Source organism: Hemiscyllium ocellatum, chromosome 35 (assembly GCF_020745735.1).
Source record: "Hemiscyllium ocellatum isolate sHemOce1 chromosome 35, sHemOce1.pat.X.cur, whole genome shotgun sequence".
Lineage (NCBI taxonomy): Eukaryota > Metazoa > Chordata > Chondrichthyes > Orectolobiformes > Hemiscylliidae > Hemiscyllium > Hemiscyllium ocellatum.
In genome coordinates this window covers 26,956,762-26,976,518 of record NC_083435.1, presented here as the reverse complement: position 1 = coordinate 26,976,518, position 19,757 = coordinate 26,956,762, and the positions used below count along the sequence as shown (strand labels likewise).

The 19,757-nt window shown below is 41.7% G+C and overlaps 1 protein-coding gene across 1 annotated transcript in view; it reads left to right on the top strand.

Annotated features, from left to right (window-relative positions):
* The first annotated feature begins 10,214 nt into the window (after positions 1-10,214).
* LOC132832579 (muscarinic acetylcholine receptor M2-like) overlaps positions 10,215-19,757 on the top strand; it is a 33,198-nt gene continuing 23,655 nt past the window's right edge. Inside the window, exon 1 of the mRNA XM_060850670.1 lies at positions 10,215-10,583. Within this exon, the coding sequence (XP_060706653.1) occupies positions 10,215-10,583 (369 nt within the window). The remainder of the gene's footprint in view (positions 10,584-19,757) is intronic.

Genomic DNA, 19,757 nt, shown 5'->3' with positions numbered 1-19,757 from the left:
ACCTACTAGAACGAATTCCCATCGAAACCCATGATAAATAATAATGATTGTTAATTCGCTTGCGGAAAACCATTGACTCTGTTACGGAAAACACCTAGCCTGTCAGACACATAGTAATGAGATCGATACTCTGAACAATGGACTATTGATTGCAGGGTCGGAACTGCCGACCCCAGGATGGCTGTACCATTGTCCGGCGCAGCGGGAGCTGGACAGGCACCTCGATGAGGCCAATAGAGGCACAGACCCCCTCGCTCTCAGGTGTACCGACCAATGAGGGGGACGAACGAGGGAGAACTGACCGGGAACTCCTGGCGGCGCGAAGTATAATTGAGCCAAGTCCGAAGGAGAAGACAGAACGCCTTCTCCAACGAATTGCATGCTGTAGAATTCGTTGTATAGTTTGCCAGTTTTGATTCTGTAAAATAAACGGTGTTCTGCTCCAAACTAAAGAAGCTGGTGCGGTCTCTCCTTCCAAAGAACTCGCGAAGACTGGAACCCCGAGGTTCCGGCCTAACATATTGCATGATAGTTTCTTGAGAAAGTCAAAGCTCACAGAATCCTGGGAGAGCTAGTCAATTGCATACAAAATTAGCTTGAGAGTAGAACCCGAAGGGTGGGAGTAGAGGGTTCTTTTTCAGACATATGACCAGTGACGTGCCACAGCGATTGGTGCTAGTTGCATTGTTATTCATCATTTATAGAAATGATTTGGATGAGAATGTGGAAGTGTGAATGACACCAAGTTTGATGTTATAGTGGAAATTGAAGAATGATATCTGGGAATGCAGCAAGATCTTGTCTTCCTGACCCAGTGGGCTAAGGAAAGGCAGGTGGAGTTTATTTTAGTTAAATTCAAGGTGTTTTATTTTGTTAAGACAATCCACAGCAGGACTTACACAGTCAGTGTTATGTCTCTGGGATGTGTTATAAACAAAGACATCTAGGGATGCAGGTTCATAGCTTCCTGAAAATGGAGTTGCAGGTACGTAGGGTGGAGAAGAAAGCTTTTGACATGCTTATTTTCAGAGGTCAGAGCATTGATTAGAGGAGTTGGGCCTCCTTGTTACACCTGTACAAAATGTTGATGAGGCCACATTTGGAGTTCTGCGTGCAGTTATTGTCACCCTACTCGAGAAAGAATTCTATTAAATTCGAAAAATGCAGAAAAGATTTACGGGAATGTTACTGGACTGGACAGTTTGAGTTATAAGGAGAGATTGGATAAGTTGGGATTGGTTTCAATTGTGACAATTTGGTAGCCTGGAGAAGTTGCTGGCCTGTTTCCATGCTGTCCAACTCTATGAGACTCGGAATCTCTGCCATGAAGCTAATGTGCCATTCGCTTTCTTTTCTGTTTGCTGCACGTGCATGTTTATCTTCAATGACTGCTGCATGAGGAACCATGCCTTATTATGGAAATGTTGCTATCATACTTTGGGGCAACTATAGAGTTCTTCCATATCCAGTTGTGAATAGTGATGGGCAGTTAAATAATTCAGTAAAAAATGAGGTCTGCAGATGCTGGAGATCACAGCTGAAAATGTGTTGCTGGTCAAAGCACAGCAGGCCAGGCAGCATCTCAGGAATAGAGAATTCGACGTTTCGAGCATAAGCCCTTCATCAGGAATGAGAGAGAGTAGCCAAGCAGGCTAAGATAAAAGGTAGGGAGGAGGGACTTGGGGGAGGGGCGATGGAGGTGGGATAGGTGGAAGGAGGTCAAGGTGAGGGTGATAGGCCGGAGTGGGGTGGGGGCGGAGAGGTCAGGAAGAAGATTTCAGGTTAGGAAATCCTTGTAGAGGGAGGAAGAGAGCTTCTTCAAGGAAGGCATTCCTCCCTCTACAAGGATTTCCTAACCTGAAATCTTCTTCCTGACCTCTCCGCCCCCACCCCACTCCGGCCTATCACCCTCACCTTGACCTCCTTCCACCTATCCCACCTCCATCGCCCCTCCCCCAAGTCCCTCCTCCCTACCTTTTATCTTAGCCTGCTTGGCTACTCTCTCTCATTCCTGATGAAGGGCTTATGCTCGAAACGTCGAATTCTCTATTCCTGAGATGCTGCCTGGCCTGCTGTGCTTTGACCAGCAACACATTTTCAGTTAAATAATTCAAATGAGGAAAATGCTCCATACCGAGCCACGTTCTAAATGAAAGGGGAGTCAAACACTTCAGAGCAAAAGACGACATTACATCCATCCTCATCCAGAGGTTGTGTGGTTGACCTATCTTGGCCTCCTCTTCTGCTAACCTCAGCAACTAGATGTCAAGAAATAGTTATGAGGAAATGGTTGAAGATCTCAGTAGAGTTGGTAAGAAAGAATGCAGCACTGCAAGCAAAATGGGATAACTCAACTGAACTTATCGTTGAATGAAATATATCATATTGGTATTGATGCGCATTCTGATAAAAGGTGATTGTAGATTATGCTAATATGTCGATACATTTACTTTGGACGTACTTGATCAGTGCCTTTTCAGGTAACTGAATGTGACAGTCTGAGGACCACCTCAGAAATCAGCACCATGCAGGACAGGTTAAGTGAAAATCGGACAATGAACCACTTTTAACTTCTAATAAGATTATTTGAATGTACAGAAAGTATAGTGTGATACTGAGTAATTGTGTAAGCGCATCAACGTCATGTGCAGCAGCTAATGTTATTGACTAGGCCAGACCATGAAAAGCATTCTGAAGCTGCCAGCCCCAGACCATAACTTTGCAATTTGTTTTGGTAAGTGTACAGTGAAAGTAACCCGGATTAAGATAGCTAGACTGGCTAATAGATTTTAGCACAAACAAAAATCTATTCACAAAATTACACAATGAAACACAAAGAACACAATAAAGAACGCCTACAGAACTCAGTCTATCCAACTAGACTTCATCATGCTGTTCCGAATATACACAACAGTCCCAATAAACAAATTCCTTTTAAAAGCAAACATAAATGGGACAGGTTGAAGTTGAAGGGCAAAAAAGAGAGAGACTTTACACACAGCTCCCTTTTGAACTTCTTACCAGGTCAGACTGAACTAAACCTGCTCTGCTCCGGCACCTAGAGACTAACCACATCTCTTTCTTTATATGTTCTCAAACATGAACACTTTGGCCTGAAGTCTGATCTGTTTACGTATAAACAAAAAGCTTCTAAAAATCATTTCCATCTCTGTACCAAAGCAGACTGATCAGAGCCCAGTCTAGTTTTATTTCCCCTCTGAAAAACAAATCAAGGACAGAGTCTCCTTTAACAAAGGAACAGCTTTTACTTTTTTAAAAAAGGGACTAGGTTTGTGACAGTAACATTTAGAAATATGCTGAAGATTGGTTCCAAATATGCACAGTTACATGACGAAAAGAAATTTGTCAAAAGTCTAATGTGACCTACACAACAGAAAAAAAATCATACCACTCACATGCACAGGAACTGACATGAATACATGGGTCAAACGAAGAAATAATGTATTGAATCGCATTATCTGCAGAACGACAGTGCTGAAGCAATGTTAATAGTCAGCATATGTTTGGGAGGTTTGCAGTGTGTTTGAGATATGATGAAGAAATTTGGTAAATTACTACTTTAGAAATAACTAGTCGCTAAAAATTGGTTTCCAGAAATTAACAAGACTATTTCCTTCACAACGAGATAGAATTTATAGAATTTATACAGTGTGAAAACAGGCCATTCGACCCAACATGTCCAAACCAACTCCCCGAACAGCATCCCATTCAGTCCCAATACCTTACCACATAACGCTGCATTCCCTTTGGCCTAATACACCTAAACTCCACATCCCTGAGCGTTATGGGTAACTTAATACGGTCAATCCATCTAACTTGCACATCTCTGGTCTGTGGGAGGAAACTGGAGCATCTAGCGGAAACCCACGTAGACATGGAGAGAAGTTATCGATAATGCAGTAGAAAGGGCAGAAACAATGTAAAGATATAATTGCGTGAGAAATAGAAAAGAGAGAGTCGTGGTCAGTGGATGTTTTGAAAGGTGGAAGAAGGGTTCTTGGTGAGTTTTCCAAGAGCCTACACTCGGGCATGAGGTTTTCATAATCTACATTGATGACCAGGGTCTTTGCATGCAACAGAAAATTTGAATGTTTTGGGTTCCATAAAACCTGAGAGAATTTTAAACTGTGCAGAGGATCACTTAAACTTCAAGTGAAAGCCAGAAATTGGTGAAGTTGCAGTTTCGGTGGCAGATGAGGGCCAATGCAGAGATGTGAAGAGGTAAGTGATGGATTTTGATTAGACAAACAAAGATAGACACTATTACATAATGCATTTTCAGATCATGTGCAAGGGCTGATGACCTGGGAATGAGGGTGAACACACTATTGAAGGCAGCAGGACTGGTGGAGAGAACAGTTAAAAAAATATCGTTTCTTCCAGGGTTATGTTATAGGTGCATAGACTACATGAGCTACAAGTTAATGTTATACATTTAGAAGATATAGGTGAAACATTTGCTAGAAGAACGTTACCTCAGAGTACCATGGGATCTTAAGTAATGGAGCAATGGGCCGAGGAGCGGCATTTGGATTTTAATTTATATAAATATAAGGTGTTCCATTTTGGTAAGGCAAATCTAAGCAGGACTTACTCATTTATTGTTAAGCTCCTGGGGAGTGTTGCTCAACAAGGAATGCAGGTTCATAATTGAAAGGAAGTTATGGCTTAGATAGACAAGAGAGTAGAGAAGGCATTTCATACGCTTGCCATTATTGTTCAGTGCATTGAGAATAGGAGTCATGCGGCTGTTCAGGACATTGGTTACCACTTTGGAATACTGCATTCAATTCGGATCTCCCTACCATAGGGAAATACTGTTAAACGTTAACGGGTTCAGAAAAGATTTACAAGGATATTACCAGGTTTGTGGGGTTTGAGTGAAATGAAGAGGGTGAATAGCCTAGGGTTTGTTTCGCTGGAGCATCAAAGGCTGCCGGGTGAATTTAAAGGGGTTTATAAAGTCAAGAGGCACATAGGTGGGGTGAATAGTTAAGGCGATTTCGCCAGGGTCAGGGAGGCCGAACCTAGGAGACACACGTATAATATGAAGCGGGGAAAGATTTAAAAGGTGTCTAAAAGGTAAACAATTTCAGGCAGAGGGTGATTCATGGATGTAATGAGCTGTCAGGTAGTGTCTGGTATGACTAACAACTTTGAAAAGGCATTTGGATAGGTACATGAATAGGAACGGTTTAGCAGAATAAGGGCCAAACACTAGAAAATTGGGACAACATTAATTGCGAATCTCTGGTCTATCCTTAATTGCAAAACTTTTCTTATTTCTGGGAAACCAGAAGAATAATGTTGACTAGAACAATTAGAAACATAGATTGATGCAGCCTGGAAACAGATCCCTTGCTCCAACACGTACATGCCAAGCAGATATCCTAAATTAATTTAGCCCTATTTGCCAGTATTTGACTATTGCCTCCAAAACCGTCTTATTCATGTAGCCATAAAAATTCTGACCATTTTTACCGAGACCAGCACTCTGGGTTTAACTGTTCCACATAGACTGAATTGATTGGAAACGATGACTCATGACCACATTCTCGAGGCCAATTTTGGAATGGGAGAAAATTCTGCCCTATACAGGCGTGTTTTTATTTTATATCAGGAAAAATAACCCTTTTTGGTTATTCCATTCCCTGTCATACTTCTGTGGAGACGAGGAAAACTCATTGATATTCGTTGTTTTGAGTTTATCTTTCTGAATTCAGTCAGGTTTCAATCAGCAGATGAAAGGGATTTAATGTTTTGAAAAGAACAAAGGCCATAAGAAGAAAAATGAATGGAAATCTCATTTATTCAAGCAACGTTGTGAGGAGAGATACTTCATCAACTCTGAAAGGAAACAAAGAAATCAAGGTTTTAAGAGTGTAAGGAAGGAAAAGAGATAGCCTCTTTTCTTGGACATCTGTGATAGGGTGAAGTGATGGTACTTTAATTAATAAAAGATTTCATGATGCAGCAGTCAAAGGTACTGCGGTTCTTGCATGACTCATCCAGCTCAGTTTCTGGTCAACTGTAAACCCCAGGATGCTGAAAGTGGAGGTAGTAATGCCATTGAATGTAATTGGTGGGTTGTTAGATTTTCTTGACATTTGACATTTCGACATTGCCTGTGAATTATGTGGTGTGAATGGTACTTGCTGCCTCAGCCGAAGCCTGAATGTTTTGCAGGTCTTTCTGCATTGGGACACGGATTGCTTCAGTATCAAAATAGTTGCAAATAGTATCACGTGTTGTGCAATCATGAGGGGATCGCTCTTCACATTTTGGTGGGGGAAAGAACATTAAAGCAATTCTGAATGGTTGTCAGTGGAAGACGAGAACGTCCACAGCAATGTCCTGGGATTGAGATGACTAACCTCCAATAACCGTGAACATCATTTTTTTCTACCAGATCAGACCCAAACTAGCAGAGAAATTTGTGTTGATTCTCGTTGATTACAGTTTTGTGGGGGGGCAGGGCTCGTGGATGCCACTTTCAGTTTAGTGTAACCTTGATGTTAACTACTGCACGTTTCACCTCATCTCTGGAGCTCAGCCCTTTATATATATATATATATATATATATATATACACACACACACACACACACACACACACACACACACACACACACACATATGGTGTGGGACTGAAATGAAATAAGGAGGAAAGGATGGATCCTGTTGCGGCCTTCACTGACCAGATGCATTTGGGAGAATACCTCATCGTCAGAATTATCCAGTAAATACCAAGACATAATTTTGTGGTGGGAAGAGCACTGCGGTCAGATCCGTCAAATACAACTGACTCTAGGGTGTAATGTACCTTTAAGAGAGTTAGAAGCTAGCTGAACTACTGAACTCAGCACCAAATGTTCTCAATAGGTAATAGTGTAACACTTGTTCGAACAACTCAAGTAGCTTGTTGCCTGGAGACATAAACAAATTCGAATTTGGCAAACCAGATCAAATTATACCCCAAAATACCAACCTTCAATCAAGTTTGAATTTAGTTTATTGACAATCATTGAAGCCAATGACACAATCCGAAGCTTTTTGCGGGTATAAAACCAGGGAAAATTGAAGAGTTGGGAGGAGTACTGCCAGGCCATCGTGTACAGACTGCCCGAAAAATATCTGTCTTAAAGCTACCTTTATCGATCAGTAAACTGTGAAACAGAATCTCCTAGAAGAAGAAAAGAATGCATGAATAAAGAGATGAACCAAAAAGCTGCCTGGCTTTGAGATAAGAAGTTTTGTTTAGTAAATGTTAATCGGGAGTTTTATTGAACTAGTATTACAGAAGGGAAAGCAAAAGGCAAGTTAGAGGAAGGAGTTGTAAATAGTTGTTAGTTAAATATTTTTGGTTATCCTTTAAGAAATACAGTTATTACTTTTAATTCAACTAGGTTTGTCACTATCGAATTTCACAAATTTCTACATGGGACATATCTTCTCTGTGTTGCTGGATTAAGTGAGCAGGAGGGTTTAGCCCGTGACTTAACACTGTACACTACTGAACACTCCCCTTGAAATGGCCACGATGTGCACGTTGTGACTGCCACACATCTCCTTTTGGGATGTGCATTTGCAAAGAAGGTCTGCAGAAAGATATTTTTTTTTTGTTAATGTTCATCCCGGGTAGAACCATGAATTAGCACTCTGTACTCAATGGTTTTTCACCACAGTTCCTTTGTGGCAGCTGTCCCAAGCATGATTGTGTCCCACTGCGCGTAGTCTTGGACTTTACTCTGCAACACTTGGTCAGGGTCAACTCTTTACTTTGGATAACCACCAATTTCCAGGAGACCAAAGAATATTTTTCGCTGAGTTGATTGTCCTCTCAGCACAGTTCTCCGAACAAACTTATCCTCATTTTCGTTCTAAATTGACCCCCTCTAATTATAAAGCTGTGCCCACGGGGCTTAGTCTCCCTGCCTAACCGAAATGACTTCCCAGCGTCCACCCTTTCGAAGCCTTGCATTATGTTGTAAGTTTGTAGGCGAGGCTCTTCTCCCAGTCTGTTCTAACCAACTCCTCCCTCATACCTCTCTCGGAAACCTACCTTTATTCTGCTGTAATACGGTTGCCTCTGATTCTATCGTCTCCCTCTCAAATTGCAGAGTAAATTTAATCATACTATGATCACTGCCTCCTAAGGGTTCCTTCACCTTAAACTGCCTTTTCAAGTCTGTCTCATAGCACAACACTAAATCGAGTTTTGGTTCTTCTCTCGTGGGCTGCACCACAAGCTACTTCAAAAAGCCATTTCGTAGATATTACACAAATTCGTTTTCTTACAATCTACAGCCAACTTGATTTTCCCAGTCCATCTGTATATTGAAATTGCCTATAATCCCTGTAACTTTTCCTTTCCCTCAAATTTCTTTTATCTCCTGATGTACCTTGCGGCGCAGCTCCTAGCTATTATTTGGTGGTCTCTACATAACTCCAACTAAATTTTTTTAAACTTTGCAGTTCCTCATCTCTACCCACGCAGATTCTACATCATCAGACATTCCTTCGTTTCATAATATTAATTTAATTTCATTTTTTTACTCATAAGGGTAACCAACACCCTCTACCTATCCGCTTGTCATTACGATAGAATGGATATCTTTGAACATTCATCTCCTGTGATGCCCACCATGTCGTACCTGCCAACTTTGACCTGTGCCCCAAACTCATTTGCCTTATTCCTTCTTCTGCGTACATTTAGAAATAATGCCTTCAGTCCTGTTTTAACCGTTTCTCTTCTAATTTTCATTCATTTGTCCAGTGTGCTTAAATTTTGATCGCTAGCACTTTCCATACACTCTGTCCTATTTGTGTCTGTGCTGGAGATTTTAATCCCCTCTGTAGAGTTCTGCATTCTCACTTTCTCCATTAATCCAGGTTTTGTAATTTCCACTTTAACTGAGTCATTCACCCCCACACAGACCCCCTCCCTGTTAGTTTAAAGCTCTGTCATGTGATTCGAACTGACTGGTTGCAGCACAGTTCAGATGAAGACCATCTCATTGGAACAGGTCCCTTCTTCCCCAGTACTGGCGTCAATGTCCGTGAATTCTTTGAGCCACGCATTTGTGGGCGGCACGGTGGCACAGTGGTTAGCACTGCTGTATCACAGCGTCTGAGACCCGGGTTCAATTCCCGACTCAGGCGACTGACTGTGTGGAGTTTGCACGTTCTCCCCGTGTCTGCGTGAGAACCCTCCGGGTTCTCCGGTTTCCTCCCAAAATCACAAAGATGTGCGGGTCAGGTGAATTGGCCATGCTAAATTGCCCACAGTGTTAGGTTAGGGGTATAGGTGGGTTGCGCTTCGGCGGGTCGGTGTGGACTTGGGCCGAAGGGCCTGTTTCCACACTGTAAGTAATCTAAAAAACCTGCTTAAACTCATTGACCCTGCGCCAATTAGCCAGTGGCTCAGGTACTAATCCAGAGAATATTACCTTTTTCCTTCCTCTTTCTAATTTAACTTCGAGTTATTCATACACCCTTAGCAAACGTCTTGCCTACTTTTAACTATGTTATTGGATTGTCGTGCCATGTAATTATGCAGCATATAGTTGATAATTGGTATATCTGATTGCAAAGGATCCACATATACCAGGTGATGATTGGTTGCGACTTGAGGAATAATCGAATGAAAACTGGTTGCATCAGAGGGCGTGGAATGGATAAGATTTTACCAGCTTCAAAAAGGAAGCATGCTTTTGGTGGGTGGAATGCATTAAATAGGACCACTACAAAATTAAGAATCAACAGTGGAAACATTATCTGGAAGTAGCGTGTGTTGATTGAGCAAGGAAGTACCTGGGCTACAGGCAGAGACAACTGAGAATTGGTGAGAAAATGAAGTGGCAATGAGACACAGTGAGTGAGGGGAAATTGAGAGAAGGTGCATGAGGGAGTGTGAATAAAAGATGGTGTGTGATGTGGGTCTGAGAGTCGTTAAGTGGGGGAATCTGAGAATCGTTGTGTGGTTAGGGATTGATAGTCGGTGAGTGAGTGGTGAAGTGAGAGCCATGTTTCCTCTCTCTCCCTGTCTCTATTTATTTCTCTCTTTCTTTCTCTACACTACTCTCTCGGTCTCTCTACATCTCCATCCCTCTTCCTCTCTCGTTCTCTCTCTCTCTCTTTTCTTTGTTCCCTCTTTCTCTTTCTCGTTCTCTGCCTTTCTCTCTCCCCATCTGGATGATTCCCGTCACTGGGATTTACCCTCAAGCCATTGAGATGACTGCTTGGAAGGACAGAGTGCTGATTGATGAAATCCTGTCCACTGGGATCTTACCCAATCACGACAGGACCTACCAGATCCAGAAACTGCTGGAGTTGATCCAACAGATCAGGCCGAGTGCTCCTATCACGTGGAGAATACCTGAATGGAGAAGAAACTTTCGGCGATTTATGGTAAAACTGTTCCTCACTTTTAGAGTGGAGCCAAACTCAAATCATGATTACAAGAAAAAGATCAGTGCTGACCTGTTTCACAAGCACAGTATGTACGGAAGACCCGGGAACTACAGACGTGTAAATCTGACATGTTTGGATAAGTTGTCTGAAGTGAGTCTGAAGGTCAGGATTTATATGTATTTGGGGAGCCAAAGAATGATCAGTGATAGTCACTATGGTTTTGTGAAAGGAGAATTTTGTGTCATGACATATTTGACGACGATAAGTGGCAGAAATCATTTGTTTGGACTTCAGTAATGCCTTTCACAAGGTTCTACATGATAGATTAATTAATAAAGTTATATCAGAATGAGCTTGTCAATTAGATACAATTTTTCTTAATGGCAAAAGGCAGAGTAATGATGGAAGGATGTTTTTCGGACTGGAGACCTGTAACCAGAGGTATTTCACAGAGCTTACTGCTAGCTCGACTTTGATCTGTCATTTGTCTAAATGATGTAGATTGGAATATAGAAAGCATGATTAGTAAGATTGCAGATGACGCTATGGTTGTTGGTAAAGTAAACAGTAAAGAAGGATATCAAAGATTACAAAGAAATCTTGATGAATTGTGTCACTTTTCCTCTCTCTGACTTTCATTGCCTTGTAATGTTCCTTCTGTTCTAAACATATGTTGGTTGCTTTCCATGTGATCAGTACTATTATTTTTATGTCAGCATTTATTTTTATGCATATGTCTCCTCCCTGCCATACTAAACAGCAAAATATGAAAACCAACTTTTTGTTAATATCACAAAAGATGGTTTCTTATCCTGCTTCAAACAGGATGTGATTGCAGACAATTTTCCTCATTATTCCCATTCCTAAGCTCAAAGAGCACCATCTGCAATTTTTAATTCAGTTCCATTTGACAGCAATTCTAAGGGAAATTTAATGCTTCCCTCTTCTGCTTTGGACAGGATATGGAAATCTGGAAATTCATGATTCCATCCACTGTGTAATGCCATTTTAGTGAACTTTTTAAGACGTTGACTTCAAAGTAAAATTATTGTTCTATTTCTACCGAGAATGCCTGTCCATATAAACCTCAGGTGCAATGTTCACGGTGCAATATTTCGTTTTGAACTTCTGGTAACAAATGACCAAAATATGATCAAAGGAGAAAGTGACAGTGATCCAGATAGAACAGTTCACTCTTTACCATGCTTTAAATGTTTATCACACACGATTATGTATCAACTGAATGTACCAGAATACTTGACCAATTCGTTCTACTTGCATTCATGTACTGGCAATTTTATACGTTAGAATGTTTGATATTCTTTGTATTAATAAACAACTGTTTAAACTATATTCGATTACATACAGTGTGGAAACAGGCCCTTATGCCCAACAAGTCCCCACTGACCTGCCAAAGCGCACCCACGCAGACCCACTCCCCTACATTTACCCCTGCACCTAACACTACGGGCAATTTAGCATGGACAATTCACCTAATCTGCACATTTTTGGACTCTGGAAGCTAACCGGAGCACCCCGAGGAAACCCACGCAGACACGGGAGAGTGGGCAAACTCCACAGTCAGTCGCCTGAGGCAGGAATTGAACCCGAGTCTCTGGCACTGTGAGGGTACAGTGTTATTTTGCTGTAAAACATAATAACACTCAATTCACTCATTCTAACACTGCAGAGACTAAAAACACTTTACTGAACAAATGCTTTCTAAGAAAGAACATGAGGTCAGTGATTTGATATACTGTGAACATGAAGAACAAGGAAGGTGATGACCTCATTATGGCATAACTATCATTAATGGGCTGACAGCCCACGTTTGCTTTTCCAATCCGAATGCATAAAGCACACATCAAACTATTCTCTTAGCAAAATAACTAACGAAATCATAATAAATATGATGTGCCCATGGATAATTGACAAATTCAGAAAACAGGAGAACTTGGGAGGCAGCATAAATTGCTATCTATCGCAGTTAAGATTCAATTAGATCCGGATTGTGATTCATTCCAATCAATTAACATTGACAACCATTTTACCTAGGATAATCACAATGTATTGCTGTAATTCAACATGCCATGTTTCGTGGTTTTGTCAGAGTGAATAAGCAGAATTTCTCAATGGCAGAGGCAAGTATTACTTCTGTAACTGAAATTATCCTGACGTCTAATGAAAAGCAAATGATTCTTGTGGTATTTTAGAGAGACTAGTGACTCTCCGTCAACCCCAGATACTGTGCTTAATCAGAAAGCAAAACTCTTGAATCACAGGAGTTTTTACATGCATTATTCATAACCTGAGTTAATATTAATATTGCAACAGAATGTGTACTGCTGCCTATTTTATTCAAGAGTCAAAAGAACAAATTCATATTGCTGTTTGAATTTGAATATAATCCAGAACTTGCACATCATTCGAGTCACTGAGTTGATCAATTGAATGATGTGGTTTGCCAGTACTTGCGCGGGAAGTTATCATTATCATCAGGCAATAGGTACTGTCTACTCTTTTAAATCCATCTTTAAGTTGAAAGTCTGGTTGTTAGAAAAAATTGTACGCTGTCGAGATACAGCTGACAAGGCAAGGAACACTCATGGCCAGTATTGTTTATACCTCAAAATTTCCCTGTCATATAACGTAATGATAATTATGAACATTTATTAAGGAAAGTGCAGCATCTCTAAATGACCACCCATGCATTACGAAATTGCATGGTTCCCTTAAGATGAACAAATTTTGGATCAATATCCACGATACCATGCAGATTCTGTGAAAAGACATAGAAGTGGGATGTGATAGATGTGGCGTAAACCTTTAGCATCTTCTCCATTTCAAGAAACCAGGGGGAACAGAATCGAGTTCTTTTATCATTCCCAAAAGACGTTCCCGTAACTTTCCTAACATAGACTGAGACTGCCATAGTGTTAAGGGTAGTTGGAGAGGAATTTGTTAAGTGTGTACAAGAAAAAATCAGGATGTGGATGTACCTACTAGGGAAGGGGCAAAGCCTGACCTACTCTTGGGAAATAAGTCAGGGAAGGTGACAGTGATGTCACTGGGGAAGCACTTTGGGGCCAGTGACCATAATTCTATCAGATTTAAAATTGTGATGGAAAAGGATAGACCAGATGTTAAAGTTGAAGTTCTAAATTGGAGAAAGACCAATTTTGATGGTATGAGGCAAGAACTTTCAAAAGCTGATTGGGGGCCCATGTTCACAGGTACAGGAATGGCTGGAAAATGGGAAGCCTTCACAAAGAGATAACGAGAATCCAGAGAATACATTCCTGTTAGGGTGAATGGAAAGGCTAGTAGGTATAGGGAATGCTGATGACTAAACAAATTAAGGGATTGGTGAAGAAAAAGAAGGAAGCATATGGAAGATATAGATAGGAAAGATCGAGTGAATCCTTAGAAGAGTATAAAGGCAGTAGGAGAGTCCTTAAGAGGAAATTCAGGAGGGCAAAAAGGGGGAATGAGATAGCTTTGGCAAATAGAATTAAAGAGAATCCAAAGGGTTTTTTACGTGTATATTAAGGACAAATGGGTAACTAGCGAGAGAATATGGCCCCTCAAAGATCAGCAAGATAGCCTTTGTGTGGAGCTGCAGGAGATGGGGGAGAATCTAAACGAATATTTTCCATTAGTGTTTACTGTGGAAAAGGATATGGAAGATATAGAATGTACGAAAATAGATGGTGACAGCTTGAAATATTTCCATATTACAGAGGAGGAAGTGCTGGATGTCTTGAAATGCATGAAGGAGGATGAATCCCCAGGATCTGATCAAGTGTACCCTAGAATGCAGTAGGAAGCTGGATAACTGATTGCTGGGCCTCTTGCTGAGATATTTGTACCATTGGTAGTCACATGTGAGGTGCCGGAAGACTAGAGGTTGGTTAACGTGTGCCAATGTTTAAGAAGGACAAGCCAGGGAAATATAGACCAGTGAGCCTGACGTGGGTTGTGGGCAAGTTGTTGAAGGGAATCCTGAGGGACAGGATGTACATGTATTTGGAAAGGCGAGGGCTGATTAGGGATAGTCAACATGGCTTTTTTGCGTGGGAAATCACGTCTCACAAAATTGATGGAGTTTTTTGAAGAAGTAACGAAGAGGATTGATGAGGGCAGATTGGTCGATGTGATCTATATGTACTTCTGTAAGGCGTTGGACAAGGTTCCTCATGGGAGACTGGTTAGCAAGGTTTGATCTCACGGAATACAGGGAGAACTAGCCATTTAGATACAGAACTGGTTCAAAGGTAGAAGACAGAGGGTGGTGGCAGAATGTTGTTTGTCAGACTCGAGATCTGTGACCAGCAGAGTGCCACAAGGATCGATGCTGGGTTCTTTACTTTTCATCATTTAGATAAATGACTTGGATGCTAGCATAAGAGGTACAGTTGGTAAGTTTGCAGATGACACCAAAATTGGAGGTGTGGTGGACAGCGAAAAAGGTTGCCTAAGATTAAAACAGGATCTTCATCAGATGGGCCAATGGGCTGAGAAGGGGCAGATGTAGTTTAATTCAGATAAATGCGAGGTGCTGCATTTTGGGAAAGCAAACCTTAGTAGGACTTATACACTTAATGGTAAGGTGTTCGCATTAGGTGCTGAACAAAGAGACTTTCGAGTGCAGGTTTTTAGCTCCTTGAAAGAGGAGGCGCAGGCAGATAGAACAGTGAAGAAGGCGTTTTGTATGCTTTCCTTTATTGGTCAGAGTATTGCGTACAGGAGTTGGGAGGTCATGTTGTGGCTGTACAGGACATCGGTTCGGCCACTGTTGGAATATTGCTTGCAATTCTGGACTCCTTCCTATTGGAACGATGTCGTGAAACCTGAAAGGGCTCAGAAAAGATTTACAAGTATGTTGCCAAGGTTGAGTGGTTTGAGCTATCAGGAGAGGCTGAACAGGCTGGGGCTGTTTTCCCTGGAGCGTCAGAGTCTGAAGGGTGACCTTATTGAGGTTTACAACAAATTATGAGGGGCATATATAGGATAAACAGACAAAGTCTTTTCCCTGGGGTCGGGGAGTCCAGAACTAGAGGGCATAGGTTTAGGGTGAGAGGGGAAAGATATAAAAGAGAACTAAGGGGCAACTTTTTCACACAGAGCGTGGTACGTGTATAGAATGATCTGCCAGAGGTAGTGGTGGAGGCTGGTATAATTGCAAAATTTTAAAAGGCAGTTGGATTGATATATGAATACAAAGGGTTTGGAGGGATATGGGCCGGGTGATAACTTGTGCGACTAGATTGGGTTGGGGTATCTGGTGGGCATGGACTGAGTCAGACCAAAGGGTCGGTTTCCATGCTGGACATATCTATGACTCGATGATCCTATGCTACACGAGTTAATATTTTTTGTGAAGCAATAGATGCACATTACTAAAGTAATCTGCATTCTCGTATCAAATATCTCATTTTTAGCTCAGTTGACTGGATCGTTGATTTGCAGAGCAGTGTGATGCCAACAGCGTGGGTTTAATTCCCACCACCTGTTTGAGGTTACCATGAAGGACACTCCTTCTCAACCTCTTCCCTTGCCTGAGGTCTTTTGGCCCTGAGGTTAAATCATGACAAGTCGCTTCTCTCTCTCGTGAGAGACCAGCCCTTATGGTCCGGTAAGTCTGTGGTGCCATAACAGCAAGTGACCCCATCAAGACAAGAATAAGGTGTGAATTCGTTTCGTCACTTCAATAGCAGGAAAGGTAAAACTGTGTTTCACTTATTCAACAAAGTCGTCTTGCCCAGACTTAAACATCATTCTCCCTCAGTCTGTCAATATTAATATGACGTACTTCTCTGAAAGTGTTCCTGTATCTCTTTATTTCCGTGATTCTCACTTCTCTCGTTTCATTCTGTAAATGTTAGCTCCCTCTGGAAATCAAATTTTCTTTGATAATTTCTATAGCCACCCACAAAAACATCAGAAAAGATTTTGCACAGACAACCCTGTAGCCACTGGTGCATGTGTAACTGATGGACACAAGCGTCTCCATGGCTTACATCAAATCATTGCCCAATCCATGGTTCTCTGTACCACAACCTCGCTATTTCGACCTGCGCATTTTTCGGAGAATATTTCGATCTCTTTTAAAGTATATTTAAAAGATTGAAAAAATGTGTTAAATTGGGGCCCTTGCTTGTCAGTGCAATGATCATTTGGGGGTAAATCTTATTATCCAAGAATGCATTTATATTTTGAACATAGTAATTATGTACAAGTATCTAAGATGAAGTATGCAAACTGATTTTCAATTTTTATAAATTCTCTTTGAGGTATCTACAAGTGCCATTAATGCTGATTTTTTTTTTACTGAGTTAAAAATCACACAACACCAGTTTATAGTCCAAGAATTTTATTTGGAAGTACTAGCTTTCAGTACGCAGCTCTTTCGTCAGGTGGCTGGTGGGGCAGGGTTTCAAGACACAGAATTTATAGTGTAAGGCCATAGCGTCATACACCTGATTTGATACATTGAACAATTTGCTGTTAAGCCTTTCAACTTTTAGGATGGGTTGCAAGTTTCAATTCATTAATACACAAATCCCAGAACTTCATACAACTCACATTCCATAGATAACTTAAGATTTTATAAAGAGAGGAGACGTTTCAGTTCAAACAATGCAATAAAGGCGTGAGGTTAAAATCTGTCTGTATTCCAATCTTGAGTCAGAGAGGTTCTTTTTCCAAAGTAGGTATTTAGAAAATATCACATGGATTGACTGCCTGCACTGACTGACTGCATATTAAGTGTTTTTTTAACAAAATAAAATGCATTTGCAAATACAATTCTGCAAATGAAAATTCACCCCATAGACTTTCATGTGTGTCTGAACGCATTTCAGGGAGAAAGAGTGTGTGTGTGTGTGTGCGCGCGCGCGCGCGTGCTTAGTAGATGTTGTGCATGAGTGAGGTGGAGTATAAGCCTGTGAGAGGGGATGGGCATGAGAGAGAGTATGGTTGATGTATGTTTGTGTGTCTGAGGGAGACCATGTGTATGAGAGAGCGTCTATGAGAGTATGTGAGTGTGTAAGTGTGTGTACGTGTATTATGCTTATATGGCAGTGTATGTGTGCGTGAGAGTGTGTAGTGTAGTGAGGTTACTTGTCGTATGACATGAACTTGAAGTCATGGTTGAGGCCTCTTGGGTATCAAAGTTGGCTATCTGCGTCTGCTCGGCCTTTCTGCATTGTTCTGTATCCTGAAGTCCGCCTTGCAGAACAAGCACCCGAAGTTCTGTGGCCGAATGTCACTGACTGCTGAAGTGTTCCGCGACTGGGAAGGAACATCCCTCGCTGACAATTGTTGAGTGATGTCAATTCATCCATTGTCAAAGTATTTGCTAGTCCCGTCAATGTTCTGTTCCTCGAGGCACCCTTGCCTGCAGCACATGAAGTTGAATGAGTAATTTTCTTCAGTATGTACATCTTGAATGAGTACTTTTCTTCAGTATTTACAAATGAGAGGGACAGTATTGTTGAAGGGGAGAGTATGAAACGGACTGGTAAGCTAGAGGAGATACTTGTTAGGAATGAAGATGTGTTGGGCATTTTGAAAAGCTTGAGGATAGACAACTTCCCCGGCCTGACGGGATATATCCTTGGATTATGTGGGAAGCAAGAGAGGACATTTCAGAGCCGTTGGCAATGACCTTTTCGTCTTCACTGTCAGTGGGGTTGGTACCAGAGGACTAGAGTGTGGCGAATGTTGTGCCCCTGTTCAAAAAAGGGAATAGGGATAACTCCGGGAATTACAAGCCAGTTAGTCTTACTTTGATGGTAGGCAAAGTAATGGAAAGGGTACTGAGGGGTAGGAATTATGAGTATCTGGAAAGACACTGCTTGATTAGGGACAGCCAGCACGGATTTGTGAGGGGTAGGTCTTGCCTTACAAGTCTTATAGAATTCATTGTGGAGGTGACCCAAGCATGTGGATGAGGGTAGAGCAGTGGATGTAGTGTACATTGATTTTAGTAAGGCATTTGATAAGGTTCCCCATGGTAGGTTTATGTGGAAAGTCAGGAGGCATGGGATGGTGGGAAATTTGGCGAGTTGAATAGAGAACTTGCTAACCGGTCGAAGTCAGAGAGTTGTGGTAGATGGTAAATATTCAGCCTGGAGCCCAGTTACAAGTGGAGTTCTGCAGGGATCAGTTCTGGGTCCGCTGCTGTTTGTAATTTTATTAATGAGTTGGAAGAGGGAGGTGTAGGGTGGGTCAGTAAATTTGCAGATGATACGAAGATTGGTGGAGTTGTGGATAGTGAGGAGGGATGTTGTCGGCTGCAAAGGGACTTAGATATGATGCAGAACTGGGCTGAGAGTGACAGATGGAGTTCAACCCTGTCAAATGTGAGGTTTTCCATTTTGGAAGGACAAATAAGAATGCAGAATACAGGGTTAACGGTGGGGTTCTTAGTAATGTGGAGGAGCAGAGGAATCTTGAGGTCTATGTTCATAGATCTTTGAAAGTTGCCACTCAGGTGGATAGAGCTTATAAGAAGGCCTATGGTGTACTAGCGTTCATTAGCAGAGGAATTGAATTCAAGAGTCGTGAGGTGATGTTGCAGCTGTACAGGACCTTTGTAAGGCCACATTTGGAGTACTGTGTGCAGTTCTGGTCACCTCACTTATAGAAAGATATGGAAGCTTTGGAGAGGGTGCAGACGAGATTTACCAGGATGTTGCCTGGAATGGAGAATAGGTTGTACGAGGATACGTTGAGAGTGCTAGGCCTTTTCTCATTGGAACAGCGAAGGATGAGGGGTGACTTGATAGAGGTTTATAAGTTGATCAGGGGAATGGATAGCGTAGAAAGTCAGAGATTTTTTTCCCTGGGTACAACAGAGTGTTACAAGGGGACATAAATTTAAGGTGAAGGGTGGAAGATATAGGAGTGATGTCAGGTGTAGGTTCTTTACCCAGAGAGTGGTGGAGGCATGGAATGCACCGCCTGTGGGAGTGGCAGAGTCAGAATCATTGGTGACCTTTAAGCGGCAATTGGATACGTACATGGATAGGTGCTTAATCTAGGGCAAATGTTCAGCACAACATCGTGGGCCGAAGGCCCTGTTCTGTGCTGTATTGTTCTATGTTCTATGTTCTATGAGATAGGCAACGTTAGACGATTCACATGTATACCTGTCATGTATATGGTGGGTGGGCTCCTCATGTGTATTGGTGATATCTACAGCGTCATTCTAATTGCCATGACAGAGATGTACGATGTTGTGGTCAATGTTGTCCTGAAGGCTGGGCAGTTTGCTGCGAACAATGTTCTGGTTAAGGTTTGGTTGTTGTTTACAGGTGA